This window comes from Populus alba, chromosome 14, assembly GCF_005239225.2.
Source record: "Populus alba chromosome 14, ASM523922v2, whole genome shotgun sequence".
NCBI classification, from domain to species: domain Eukaryota; kingdom Viridiplantae; phylum Streptophyta; class Magnoliopsida; order Malpighiales; family Salicaceae; genus Populus; species Populus alba.
The window spans coordinates 16246781-16260901 of NC_133297.1; the positions used below are offsets into that span (position 1 = coordinate 16246781).

Below are 14121 nucleotides of genomic sequence, written 5' to 3' on the forward strand. Positions count from 1 at the left end.
TCCTAGTAAAACTATTCCTTGCATGTCAAATTTGTAAAAGTGTTGGTCAATAAAATTAATAAACTAAATGAATTAACAGAATAATAATAATAATAACTATTTAAATACATACTAGCCTTGAACTTTATGAACCATGGATCAATCATGGGCTTCCATTCAAATTTTTGAAAACTTGACTTATTGAAACAATGGCACTTCCATCGAATATTTCATCGCCGATGTTATCGTGCGGGCATCCTTAACATTTCTAAACCTAAAATTCTTTCATTAATTGAAATTTATTTTTCAAAAATTATTAACTATTCTTTATTTTTTAATCGTGCAAGAAAGGAAAACAAACTTATATTGAGTAGTCGGAATTTCACTTAACAATGTACTTCTCAGTGTATACATCCTGCTATAAACAATCCTCCTTTGATGAGGTGTTATCACACTCAACGAGCCTGTGTTGAGAAAGGCTGCATGTGCCCCAGCTACTGGAAGAATTAGCAACGATCTTGTTTGTACGATGCATTACTGACTTTTTCCTTGGTATCTACACGAATTAAAGAATTAAAAAAGATAATAACATTTCAATTTAAAAACAAAGTAGTAGTATTTTTCTTATACGGAAGACTACTCACAATTTAACTACTTACAAATACACATCAATAATATGTAGCTACAAACTAGTTAATTTTATTTATGATAAGTCCTAGTTCCTAATATATATATATATAAACCCCCAAAAGATGTGAGGAATCAACAATTCCGTTACTTTAGTTTAAAATTCACTATTTCCAACACAACACCTGTAATCTAAATTTCTCATTGTTCCATTACTTCTTTACAGAACCAAAAACCCTAGCATTTACATATATTGAATATAAACTAAAGTAGAAAATAATAATAATAATAATAATAATAATATTGGAACATCTCATAATTCCATATTTCAACATATAATTTTATTTTAAGAGTGTATTTTTCATGTTTTTCTTCTTTGCTCATATTATGATGTTTCAAATTGGACAAATGTCAAGGAAGGAACAAATCGTAATTCAAAGCTTCAGTTGGCAACATTCACTACCAAAAAGAATAAATTGTTCTTCATGAAGCTTGGAAAATTTCAAGTCATTAGTATTGTAGAAGATAATATCTATATAAAGGGAGAGCATGAGTAGGATATAGGTTTTAAGGTGCAACTTAGATAAATTTAAAATTGTAAATAACTTAATAAAAGTTGAAAATCACACTTTATGGTTACATGCAGACAACATTTAAGCTTTGATAGTTTATAGAGGTATGGAGATTAAAGTCTAAATTCATGGTGTGCATCCTAGGTACTATTCCCTCTCTTTTTATTTTTCTCTTTCTCTTGATTTATGCTCTTCAAAGAGTTTTGTCATGGATCCTGCGCATGTTCCCCACAACAAGCACTCACAGTCCTGAAGCAAGCAGCATTACACATGGAACTTGTAAGTAGAGTAATTAAAAAGGCAACTTTGTCTGACATGATTTAGAGCTAGCAAAGGCAAGTTCCCTCCCTCCCAATGATAAACTAGCCACGGTCTCCAGGACCATAATACACATCCATATAGGAGCGTTTTGTTTTGTTCTACACCAGTTGAGGATTTATTGAAGTTTCAAGACCATGGCACAAGGGAGCTTCTTTCTCACTCGTACAGTTTCTGGAGCTCATCTTTAAATTTGGACTTCAGCTGCTCCCTCTTTATCTTGAGGGCAGCAGTAACCAAGCCAGACTCGGGTGTCCATGGATCTGGCAGCAACTTGATCTTAGCTGGAGTTTCAAACTTGTCCAGCCTCGAAGCTTTTGCTACCTGCAGAGATAGAATGCTCTCAGATCTACAGAAAGGATTCTGTTTCTTCCTCTATAAGTAGAGCAAATGCGCTTGCTTGACACAAAAAACTATAAACATTTCATTCCAAATATGTAGACAAATGCAAACAGATTCAGGTGGACTTTAAAGGTCACATAATGAAACAATGTATAAGAATTTCCATCCAAGAATTTACATCAGGTACATCTTGATAGATGAGGCAAGCACATCTCGCCAGAAGACCGGGAGGCATAAGTGCACGTGCAATTCAAAGCATAGTCACAAAATCAGAAGCTATGGAAATATTCATTCATGTTTCATCTTGGAAATATGAACCGAGTTCAACAACAATAAGAGAGTTCACAAGTTTATGTTCAGCAGTTTTAACTAATCAAAAGCATTTCAAATAGCTTTCCCGTAGACATGCAAGGATAATTCAAATCATCATCACCAAATCAAAAGGTATGGCAATATTCATTCATGTTTCAGCTTGGAAATACGAACAAATTCAACAATACTAAGAGCTCCCGTGTATGAAAGTTTTAACTAATCACAAGATTTCAAATAGCTCTCCAGTAAGCAAGCAAAATAAACCAACCTTGGAAAGTGATTGTTCAACCTCACTGACAGCAGCGGCTTTGTTACACAGTTCAGAAAAGTTTTGGTGCTGGATGCCAGCTTCCTGGGCCCACTTCTCAAGCATGCGACGTGATGGAACAATTAGGGCAACACAATAGTTGTGGAAGGGATTTGCATGTACCATGATATTATCAACATAGTTACTCGATGTTAATGCTGCCTCCACCTGCAATCAGGGCACAAATCAACATTATTGGCACATCAATGCATATGTATGTACCCTAGAAATACTATCACAAATTTTCAGATTAAGATTTATAAACACCTTTCCAAGGGAGATATATTCTCCATGTTGAAGTTTGACGATATCCTTCTTCCTATCAATAATTTCAAGGCACCCATCAGGGTGAAACTGCCCAATGTCGCCAGTATAGAACCAACGTATGCCCCTTTCATCAACCTATAGCAGGTCGAGAGAACCAGTTTTCCATGTCTGAGCACACAGCAGAGTAAAAGCAAAAGGAAAATGCACTTTCTCACCCATACAGAAAACATACCCATGTGCTCATGCAAGCACACTAAAGCATACCTTGTAGACCTCGTTAGTCTTTTCTTGGTAGTTGAAGTAACCGGCAGTCACACTGAATCCCCCAACTACAACCTCTCCCCGGGGCATTGGCTTGTCGGCCACTGTATACCCACCTTCTTCCCAAGAAACAAGCTTCAATACCAAAACAAAGGAGTTCTTAAAACTAATATTCTAAAATCATACAAAGTGAGCATCCCTGTCATTGAAACTATGATTTTTTTCAAAAAATATGACATTCAGTTTGACCATAACCTTGAAAAAGTAATTAATGTCATGAATAACAGCTTTTGGTTGATATAGGTTTATGGAAATTCTTTTTGGAGTATAGGCTAGTGCAAGTTAAGATGCAGCAGCCTAAATAGATTTTTCAGAATTCTCTCTGAAAACCAAGTCTGATTCAGATCGTGAAACTAAATAAATTATTTCCTTTTGTAGAAATATGCCATACCTTAACGTAGCAACATGGAAGAGGAGGTCCAACACGGCCCACAGATGGGTCGTCCCACTCAGTGAAAGCAGCTCCAGCACATGTTTCTGTCAAGCCATATCCTTGACCAATTATAGCCCTGAAGATGATAATTGTGCACTGAATATCAACCTAAATTGATAACACTGAGAGTGGAAATATAGTATGTTATAAATACCAATTTACATAAGCAAACCATTTTAAGCACTGAAGGACTGATCTAGCATGGTAGAGAGCTTATTCTTACACGGTTTGCAGACATATGCATGAATGCATGTCATCCCAAACTAGTATTTCATGGATTTAAAATCCAATAACACCACATGTCAATGTACATGTTTTATGTTCCCAGTTACTGGTAATAAGTATCTAGGTTTTTTATCTCCGCTATCTGACCATACAATAGCAGATCCAAGAGCACAACAAATTACTTCCTGGTGTCCAGGATACAAGATGGTTTCTGCCAGACTCCAAAGGACAGTTCTGTCCTACACATTGCAAAAACAAGAAATACTTTGTGCTCTCATAGATTAGGTTCTGATGAATAGCACAGCCAAATATAATATATTGTTCCAAAAGATGACACTTGAAAAAGTAATGAAAGGAGTACAAAGTAAAAAATTAGAATGAATATAGAAGTTTCTTCCATTAATTATCTTGTTATTTGTAAATGAGAATGTCATTACCCCATGCAGATGTTGGTGAACCGCTGTGAATCCCCAGATAAGGGGGCTCCCCCGCATAAGATGAATCGCATACGAACTCCAAGTATAGCACGTATTTGTTTGAAGGCAATGACATCCCACAGCATTCTCTCCAATCCCGAAGCACCAAACCAGCTTCCTTCTATGGCTGCCATTTGGCGCTTATATCCAATGTTGAAAAGCTTCTTTGCTAACCCTCCCTTCTCCTCAACCTGATGTGAATCAAAAAGGCATTAAGGAAATTATTTACCTAACGGTGAGGGCATTCTCAACTTACACAAATGCATTAATAACCAGTACTGTAGAAGTGCAGATATTAATGTTGATTCAGTTCAAACCTTTTTTAGAACTCCATCCCGGACACGATCTAGTATGGCTGGAACTGCCGTCATGAGAGTAGGATTTAATACAGATGCATCACCCTTGGTTCCTTTCTTAATTTTGTTAGAAGTGTCTGTCAAAGTCAATGCCGAACTGTAGCCAATAGCACAACCTACAGACAACATTACAGACTGGACAACCACAAAATTTAGTATTTATATGTTATATGTTACGAGTAGCACAGGAAAGAACTATATGTAATTGAGTACCTCAGCTGCCAGTTCAAAAACATGGGCTAGGGGCAAATAAGCCAAATATACATCATTGCTACTCAGTTTAGGAATCACCGTCATAACAGCTGCAGCAGTGGCTACAATGTTGCCATGAGTAATCATGACTCCCTAGGTTGTAAACAGGATGCAGGGTCAGATCAAAAGAAAGCATGCAATTGTAGTGAAGAAGTAATAATGAATCACCGTCATAACAGCTGCAGCAGTGGCTACAATGTTGCCATGAGTAATCATGACTCCCTAGGTTGTAAACAGGATGCAGGGTCAGATCAAAAGAAAGCATGCAATTGTAGTGAAGAAGTAATAATGAAGTTGGAATTCAGTACTAGTACGAAAAAAGTAAAGGAAAATAAAAATGCAATGCTCTTAACTACATCCCTACTTGTCTCAATACACAAAATTATGCCTTTGCATTCTTATGAACAAACAGCACTTGGAGTATCATTGTTCTCTGTGTCTTGTAATATGAGATACTGGACTCAAGCCTATTTTCTGTTTGGACATATCCAACCACAGAGAGTGATCTTCTGATTCATCTTCTCTACAGTAAGGTCCATTGGCAAGATTTACCACGCATTGAGTTTCAATCAGTGATGCAAAATGTGAGAAACTACAGCACCGGACAAACCTTTGGCTGGCCTGTGCTGCCACTTGTGTACATAACAACAGCAATTCCATTCTTTGTAGGTAAGCTTGGAGGAACAGGACTGTTCTTCCCCAGTTCCTCAACTTCAGAAAAAGATGAAACCTTCCAATAGCTTGTGCTTGCAGATAAGCCCAAATCATTTGTAGTTTCTCCATCTTCAAAGTAAATGACATTCTTAATACTTGTTATTTTTGAGCTTATTGCAGCTAGCGTTTTCAACTGCTTGGGATCACAGATCAGGGTAGATACTTGAGTCTGTCCACATTTTCAAAATTCAGGTGAGAGCCATAAGAATCTGGACTTTCATAGAGAAAAAAGTAAATGATTTAAATGCCACAAATTAGTTACATTATAGATAATCTAATCAGGTAAAGCAACTGCACGAAGAGAATCACATACCTCATTGAGGGAATGGATCAAAGCATCCACACCTAGAGAAGCATAAATAGTGACAACAGTAATGTTCTGCCGAAAGCATCCCTGTACTCCAACAAAAACAACATTCAGTATTGGCTGTACATCCATCATTTATCAGGGATAAAAAGAAAAGGAAACATATAAGCACTGCAAACACCAGGATACCTGAAAGGCAATCAACCACTCAGCCCGAGTATCAGCAAAAATTGCAGCACGAGTATCCTCATTATGCCCTAACATAATAAGCCCGGATGCGAAGTTACAAACACGATCAAAAACCTGTCCATAGGTCTGCCATTCATAATCACCCAGGTGCAGCTTCTCAAACTTCCTACCATCACTAGCAGTAACAAATTCCTTGCTAATTAGCTTCCTTGTTCCAAGAAATCGTTCTGGCGAATGCTTTCTACAAGACTGCTCAAATAGTGCTGCCATGGTTGTTGCCCCTTTCCAAGGGACTTCAACTAGCTCAGCATGCCGGGCATTGCGAACTGCATAACCTGCCTCACCGCCTACCTCTACCGGGACTCCTCTCTGTTTCACCTTTTTCTTTCCCATGAAGATGGTAGAGAGTAATATAGGTATGAGGATAGCAGCAGCCACAACGCCATATGTTCCATAGCCTTTCCCAACTGACAAGTAATCATTAGAGTCCAATTTATCCAGAACAGGTGATCTCGGAAAACTTCCCTCAGAATCAGCCATTTTCAATGCTTCTTTATACGATGGTTTAAAGAATCACCTGGGATGGATGACAAGAATTAGAAGCACCATCATCGCCCATCTTTCAAAAATGAGAAACAAACAACAGAGCTACAAGGATTTGTACAAAATATAATACCGTTTAAAATAAAGGAGAGACAGCACAGTGGATCTAAGTATGTTCCTTGGTGTATAAAACTTGCATTAAGGTAAAGAACATGCAGCCATACACTGCAACCTCAAAACCAAGTTCCTTAATGATCAGGAACCAAAGTAAACATTTGTTGTTTCACTGTAAATTAACTAACAGTCATAGGTCACATAATTTTGAAAAAGAATCGCAATTTACTCAAATTTAAGAAAGGAACTGCAAAAGAAAAAAGGATTAAAAAATAGAAGCAAGCAAGATGGGATCATGGATCATAGAATTGAATATAAAGAAGGCAGCAAGGATATAAAGCTTGTTAACATCAAAGCACTGCTGAATCCAAAAGTACTACTCAATAAACTCAATAAAAAGAAAGAGAACACCACTACTACTCTGCTGTGTTTCTATAGCTTTTACCTCTGGAATATTATAGGAACCGAAGGAAAAAGAAAGTAAGCAGTCTTGGACTTTTACCCTGTCTCCCACTCTCACCTTTTTCTTTCTCTTTATATTTTATACTCCTCCTCCTTCTCCTCCCCCCAATATATACGCTGTTCTTTTCTCTTTTCTTTGGCACCACCTCTGATCGTTACTTTAAGTAGCTGAACTGGTAGTACATCGAGTGTATTTTCTCTTTGAATTCTTTTGAGTTTCAATTTTAAATTCATTTATAAAAAATTGTTCTCTCAAAATACTCGAATATATATATTCTTAAAAAAAATAATCTTAACTGATCTCGTAACGTAAAATAAAAGAAAGCACTGCTACTAAAAAAATAAAATATTGGGAATTGTATGATAATTTAAAATTCCACTTGGCATTCCAGAAGGTAGAGTGGCGTGCTAACCAAGCACAATCCCTTTGCCATGTAGACACGTGTCTCGTGGGTGACGTAGCTATTATTTGTATTATTTTATTTAATCATTACTGGCGGTAACAGAGAACGAAGAAGAAGGGAGCAGGGGAGGGAGGCACACACCTCAACTGGAGATCCCGGAGACTGTCTCCGATCCAATCAAGTAATGAGAAAAAGACTAGGGGTTTGGAAGGTTCTACTAGTTGATGGGTGATGGCTAAAACAGAAGAGAAAAGAAGATGCTCCGTCATGATAAGCCTAGAGGCAGCCATTTATGACCTCTGGAGCTGAGTTTTCTAGAAGGTTTAAAACCACAGGCTGCTAATGTAATGCTCCATCTAGAAGACTAGCTAGCACTCGGTATTTTGGCAATGTTCACACCGGCCACCTGAGGCAGAATTAAGCAAGCCATTAGCTCAGGATCTCGGACACGCAATGCAGATCGAGCACAGAAGTTGCTCAGTTTTCATCACACAATCCATAAAAACCTGAAACAGGTATTCCTGTTTTTCTACGATTTTATTTGCAGTGCTTTGCCCTCGAGCAAAGGCATGTTGGTACAATCAGATACATTGAGCATCATAATCGTCACATTGAGCATCATACAAGGAGGGTGTTTCATGTAATTGTTGGCTGTGAGACACTATGAATTGCGTTTAACACTTTCTTCCACACGAGTGAGGGCATCTGTGAGCACATCTATTGTCCAGTCCTTCAAATCGTCCTGCAGATAACAAGAGAAATATCATTGAACACAACAATTAGCATCCGCATGGAAGCACCTTAGAAGGGAAACACGTTTTGTTTGTCATTATGAAAAATAGATGAGAAAGCTGTTTGAGGAAAGTGGAAGCATTTCCCAATTATCAGATTAGCAGATTACAACAATTTACTTGACTGATTGTATCATGAATGCGAAAACCATAATTTTCAGCTTGGTATGCAAGAACAAAGAGAGGATCATCCAGGGTAACAACACAGATGAATGGCTGAGACTCTGAAACAGAGAAACTTCAAAACAAACCATGTTATAGAAAGCAGTCAAAACAATCAACTATCACAGCGGGATATTCACTTCTAGGGTAAGAAGCAATGGCTACATAAATGATGTTCCTTACTGTTTAATGTTAATGGCAACTGTGAGCACAATAATTAGCACCAGATTGCTGGCTTGCTGCTGATAAATAACAAGTTGCAGCAACATTAAAATCAAGGCATACGCAACTAATAATTCCTAATGCTTTGTGTTTGAGGCCAGGCAATTCTTTTTCTTTTCTTTTTTTCTTTTAGAGAACCAGACCACGCATTTGTTAAAAACACCTGAAAATAACATTACTAGATGTTAAGCAAGCAGGGAGCTACATTGTGTCTGTTGAGCATCATGTCCATCACCTCATCAGCTTAGATTGAGAGTGACTTGACAAACGAAAAGAACCAAATTTTGAAATAGCATACTGTTATGCAATGTCAACATGAGATTCACTGAGAAAGCATTGTCACGATAATATTCATTATCGATTGACTGTTTCCTAATATCAGGAGAAAAAGGATGCAAAACTAAGCAAAAATGTACAAAGATGTGCAGCTAGATATCCAAACAAACCAAACTGTGGTAGTCTCCATAACTACAGTTGGCATCATCACATTCACAACCTAGCACGTGCAGTATCCCTTACAATCTGGCAAACCCTAAGCAACATATGTCCCTAATATTTCGGATACCACATATGATTGGTGATGGCATACTCTATGGAAATCATAATTTAACAAACTAAAAGGTAAAAACAATTGACAGAATGCAAGTTAATTACAGCAAGATGCATGAAAATAAGCTTTGTAGCATAAGTATGCATCTTCCTACAGTCCCACCACTACATATTGGACATCCTCTTATAAAAGCTGCATTGCTGTTCATAGGATCAAGCACAAAAAAATCAGGCAGATGTAACATCCATTAGCTAAACAATGGGCGACAGCTCACAATTATACCATAACCACGTCTTATAGATTCGCTTATCAAGGGGTAAAAGATGTGAACAAATGCACTCCCTATCTTTACAGTCATCCCTGTGATGGAAATGTGTTTATCAGCCAGACTACATAATGAAGTAGTAACGAAAAGAACAGGATGCCTCACCGTGCGCACCGGTTCTTCAGTTCTTATGCGTGCATTAGGACGAGCAAGCTTGGATTCAAAAGGAGTCCTAGGCCTCACTTCTCTAAACTCCTCCCATTCCTCGCGAGTAAGCATCCTAACTGTGCCTTGACCAACTGGGGCATTCTTAATTTTGCGCTCTATCATTTCTTGCGAGTGTGAATCATCATACTTGAGTTCAATTACCAGACAACAAAATCAATCCATTTAATTCAGTAATCAACAAAATCCAAAACCAATCAAAATCGGAATGTCACGACATACCATCATGAGTAGCTTTGCAAAGAGTGCAGTTCCAACAACAGTGAGAATCATGGGCATAGTTGCAGTGTCAAGAAATGACATGGATTCTGGAACCTGGACAAAAATGTCGTCTTTTCTTTTAGACTTCTTCTTTGACCTCCTTATTTTCTCCAATTCCGTTATTCTTCTCTTCAATGTTTCCGTGGCACCATCACGGGACACTGCTGTATGCAAGTGTCTCCCACATGACATAACTGCTTTCCCAAACCCTAAACCAATACCACCATACATGACTTTTCAAGACCAATCACGCAATTGATTCGGCCCCAATTGAATCGGAGAGAGAGAGAGAGAAGGATCTTGCATCATTTACAGACCTCCATTGCAGTGAGCTGGAGATTTTCTTAGGGTTCAAATGATCAGGGAAAGTGAGATGTAAGAGAAGGAGAAAGGTCTGATTTTTGTAGTATTTGGTGGGCTGTTTACTTATTTCACTGCCTTTCGAGCCCAACCCATTAACTCAATCATGACTCAGCCTGTCGTGCTAAAAAAACAATTTCTAGCGCTGTAAAATTTAAAAAATAAATTTATTTAAAATTAATATTTTTTTATTTTTAAATTATTTTAATACGTTGATGTTAAAAATATAAAAAAAATATGTGTTATATAAATCATTTTATTTTACTTTGATAAGTCTTTTAATTTAAATTTTTTTTTTTAATTTCATTATTCAATATTGAATTAATCTTAATTAAACTTGGATGTACAATTTCACTTAAAATTTTAATCATTTTCTTTTTACTTTGATAAGTTTTTTAATTTAAATTTTTTTTTAATTTTATTATTTAATATTAAATTAGTCTTAATTAAACTTGGATATACAATTTCACGAGTTGTAAATCTGAAATATTAATCAAGGTTTAGAAAAAAAAAATTTCTTAAATTAATCAAGGTTATTATTATCTTTTTACATCTTCTTTGCAAAGTTAAATTACTTCAATACACTTAAAAGCAAAACAATACTTAACTTAGGTTTAGGGGTTTTTTCCTTAAATTTCACTCTTAAAACTTAATTTTAGAGAGTTAGCAGTGATTTTAAGGGCAATATGATCTTTTAATAATATCAATAATAATCATTAAAAACAATTTTATTATTTTCGGCTCCATCTTTCGATGTTGATTGGTTAGAAAATAGACTTCATGAGTGATTTTTTTGTATTTTGTAAATGATTACCATGGTCTTAAGCAAACGTTTATCTTAATATTGATGCTTGAAATTGCGAGCATCTATTATTTTTTCTGCTATCTTTTCCCCTCTTATTATCTTTTTTAATGAATTGTTATTGTGCATCTTAGTTTTTATTTTTTGAAGTTTTTTTTGGTTTATTGTTATCTGTTTTGGGATTCATTATCAATTATAATTGATATTTTATTATTGATTTTGAAGAAATTTGATTCTTTGATTATGTCAAGTCAAAAACTACTAGCTAAAAACATCTTCTTTTTTTAATTTCATTCATTTTGTTGGTTATATCTTTATTGTCACAAGAGGTTTGGTGTTAAAAAGACTTTGTTTCTTTGAGATTATTTTTTTGTGGTTATTAATGCTGCCAATGAGAGCCTCTCTAGCATTTGAATAGAAAATATAAAGAATTGATTATGATTTGTCAATGGTTAAAGAAAGTATTTAAAGGAATATAAAAATAATTATATTAGGGATTCAAATGAGAATGTGCTGAACCAATATCATATCAATCATCATGGTTGTTATAACCCTAATAAGATTAAAAAAAAAAGAAATATATATGTTGTTATATAACTTTCTTGTGGTGTTTTTCGGAACTTCTTTGTTCTTAACCTTAAAGATATTTGCCTTTTTTATTATGTTGTCTCACTAATTACAAGCAAAAGACATATATTTAATTTTGATTTCATAGTTAGTTGTGCATTCAGAGGTTTTTAATCATAAAAGCTTGTTTTTTTAAATTATTTTTTTTATTATTGTTGAGGCTGCCCATAAGAACTCTACCAACATTTAACTAAAAAACATAAAACATTGCTTTTACTCTGTAAAAAAGCTTTTAAGGATTAGGAAGGTGACTATGTTAGGTGTTCAGAATAACATGTAATAACAATATATGAATTTTGAGATACTATTATAACATTTCCCTATGGTGTGTATATGTCGAGGTTTGTTATGTCATCATTCATCCTTTTCAGTTTCTTAGCTTTGTCTTGCTTTTGAGGACTACTACAACCTTCGAAGTTCCATTCAATTGCAAATATAAGAAAATTAAACTAATAAAAAAACATATTGTATATCCCATAGTTTTATAATATGGGATTTTTTGTACTATCATTGATTGTATTGATTTACAAACATGTACTACTTTAGTTTTGTATATTACATGTTATTGTAGCTATCTACAAGTGCATAATTTGTTTCTCTAAAACTGAGTTGATTTATCATATCAACTTTCTTAGATGTCTTTTCAACATACTTTACTCATTTATTTATTTTTTTATATATATGGTTGATCGTTATTTGTCACTTTTTTTTTCCAGCAGGGTCACTTTGTTGAAAAGAGCCTTGTATATTAACCATGGATTTGGACTGCTAGTAATCATGAACTGATTTTGCTCCAGATTGTTAAACAATTCAAATCAAATAAAGAAAAAATACAAACATAAAAAAGGAGAAGGCTAAGGTTTAATAGATTATTTTATTCTGAAATTTATCATTTAACCTAAATACAAAAATATTATATATAGATCAAATTAAAAATATTATTCTACTCTTAATAAATAAAACAAAATAAATATATTTCTTAACATCTCCCTTTTAACTCATGATGTGACAGTTACAAGCACAAAAGTTTGCCAACTAGAAAACAAAAACAGGAAATAAAATGTGACTTGGTAAAGAAATCTGCAATCCGCAAAGAAAAAAAAACAAAAGGCAAAGTAATGGTGTTGTGCTTGAGATGATGATGAGTAAGATGACAATCGATCTCAATATGCTTAGTTTGTTCATGAAAAATTGAGTTATGAGCAATTTGAACTCTAGTTGTTATAATACATTAGAGTATAATGAGAAATAAAGACTCTCATGCTCACAAGTAACCAATGTAATCAAATAATCTCTTTGGTAGTAGATGTCATAACACGATATTCTATTTCAATTGAAGATTGAGAAATAATAGATTATTTCTTCCTCTTCCAAGAAATAAGAGAATCACTTAAAAAGATACAAAATCCAGTAACAGAACTATAATTTGTGGGGTCACTGTCATGATCAACATTAAAGTATGCACGCAGCTTCAAGAAAGAGGTGGATGGAAGTAAAAGACTCTGAAAGACTATACCCTGAAAATATCATAAAATACAAAGAATAATTGCTCAATGAACGATAGTAAGAGAAGCAACAAACTAACTAACAACATAAACATCATATGCAATATCTGAATGAGTAATAGTGAAATATATCAATACCCAGTTAGTAACATTGGTTTCAAGTTTTAATTGTAATAAAGATGACATTAAACTCCTCTTCTTCTTTTTTCATAATGATTGTACTCCTTTTAAGCCATATATGTATCTATACTATCTACCATGCAAGGCACATCTTCACTTCAGTGTTCCATCAAGCACTATATACCTATATTATTGTCTTTTCTTTTTACTAAGCATATGTTATAAGAATCTCCTAAATGTCATTGCATTGTTAATCTAATAAGTTTTAGTCTTCCATTTACACTTAAAAAAATTAGGTTGTTTGTTGTGCAAGGTTATAATAAATTTTTTTACAACCCATCACCATCATTTATATTTATGCCTTGAAAAAAAATTATCTTTTTTCTTTTTGTCTACATGGTGCATGATGTACTTCACTCATATCCGCTAAATGATTTTTCTAGCTTGAGAAGATTATTAGCTTAAAGTCCTAGTTCAAGAAGTTACCTTTTAAACTTTCTCACATTCACACACAAAACTTACATTGTTTTTCTTTATTGCAGGATGAATGGTTTAAATTCAGTAGATGTGTTCATTCAATAGATGAGTAAATGGCATTTATATCCTTATTTTTGCATAGAAAATTTGGAAACCTTATCTCTATTTGCATACATTTTTGTTTAAAACTTTTGTATGGGACTTTATGACTTTGTTTTATTTGGTATAATTAGC

General features: G+C 34.7%; 2 protein-coding genes across 4 annotated transcripts; both read right to left on the reverse strand.

Moving 5' to 3' along the window:
- Positions 1–1442: 1442 nt before the first annotated feature.
- On the reverse strand, positions 1443–7400 carry LOC118043957 (long chain acyl-CoA synthetase 8). 3 transcript variants are annotated; one of them, XM_035052251.2, is made up of 13 exons: positions 7100–7400; positions 6674–6765; positions 5998–6574; positions 5815–5895; positions 5398–5670; positions 4749–4880; positions 4497–4670; positions 4141–4370; positions 3437–3554; positions 2989–3120; positions 2725–2859; positions 2419–2625; positions 1443–1820 (listed from the first exon to the last, which is right to left on the reverse strand). In XM_035052251.2, the coding sequence occupies exons 3-13, from the start codon at positions 6535–6537 to the stop codon at positions 1656–1658; spliced, it is 2187 nt and encodes a 728-aa protein (XP_034908142.1). In that variant the 5' UTR covers positions 6538–6574; positions 6674–6765; positions 7100–7400; the 3' UTR covers positions 1443–1655. The 3 variants fall into 3 exon arrangements, with proteins under 3 accessions (XP_034908142.1, XP_073260330.1, XP_034908004.1); XM_073404229.1 differs by lacking the exon at positions 6674–6765 and having other exon boundaries at positions 7175–7400; XM_035052113.2 differs by lacking the exon at positions 6674–6765 and having other exon boundaries at positions 7100–7398.
- A 619-nt stretch (positions 7401–8019) lies between these two features.
- LOC118044390 (uncharacterized) lies at positions 8020–10382 on the reverse strand. The gene is made up of 3 exons (XM_035052689.2): positions 9958–10382; positions 9676–9864; positions 8020–8262 (listed from the first exon to the last, which is right to left on the reverse strand). Exons 1-3 carry the CDS (start codon positions 10225–10227, stop codon positions 8182–8184), a joined length of 540 nt encoding a protein of 179 aa, XP_034908580.1. The 5' UTR covers positions 10228–10382; the 3' UTR covers positions 8020–8181.
- Positions 10383–14121: the final 3739 nt, after the last annotated feature.

What these genes read in the sequence shown, in the direction of transcription:
- LOC118043957 (XM_073404229.1), bottom strand. Translation starts at nt 6,537, where the DNA reads ATGGCTGATTCTGAGGGAAGTTTTCCGAGATCACCTGTTCTGGATAAA. An exon ending in GGGATGGAGTTCTAAAAAAG is followed by an intron (nt 4,371 to 4,496) that starts GTTTGAACTGAA and finishes GATTCACATCAG; the next exon opens with GTTGAGGAGAAGGGAGGGTT. An exon ending in TTCACCAACATCTGCATGGG is followed by an intron (nt 3,555 to 4,140) that starts GTAATGACATTC and finishes TATCATCTTCAG; the next exon opens with GGCTATAATTGGTCAAGGAT.
- LOC118044390 (XM_035052689.2), bottom strand. Translation starts at nt 10,227, where the DNA reads ATGTATGGTGGTATTGGTTTAGGGTTTGGGAAAGCAGTTATGTCATGT. An exon ending in TTGCAAAGCTACTCATGATG is followed by an intron (nt 9,865 to 9,957) that starts GTATGTCGTGAC and finishes ATTGAACTCAAG; the next exon opens with TATGATGATTCACACTCGCA. An exon ending in CTGAAGAACCGGTGCGCACG is followed by an intron (nt 8,263 to 9,675) that starts GTGAGGCATCCT and finishes TGTTATCTGCAG; the next exon opens with GACGATTTGAAGGACTGGAC.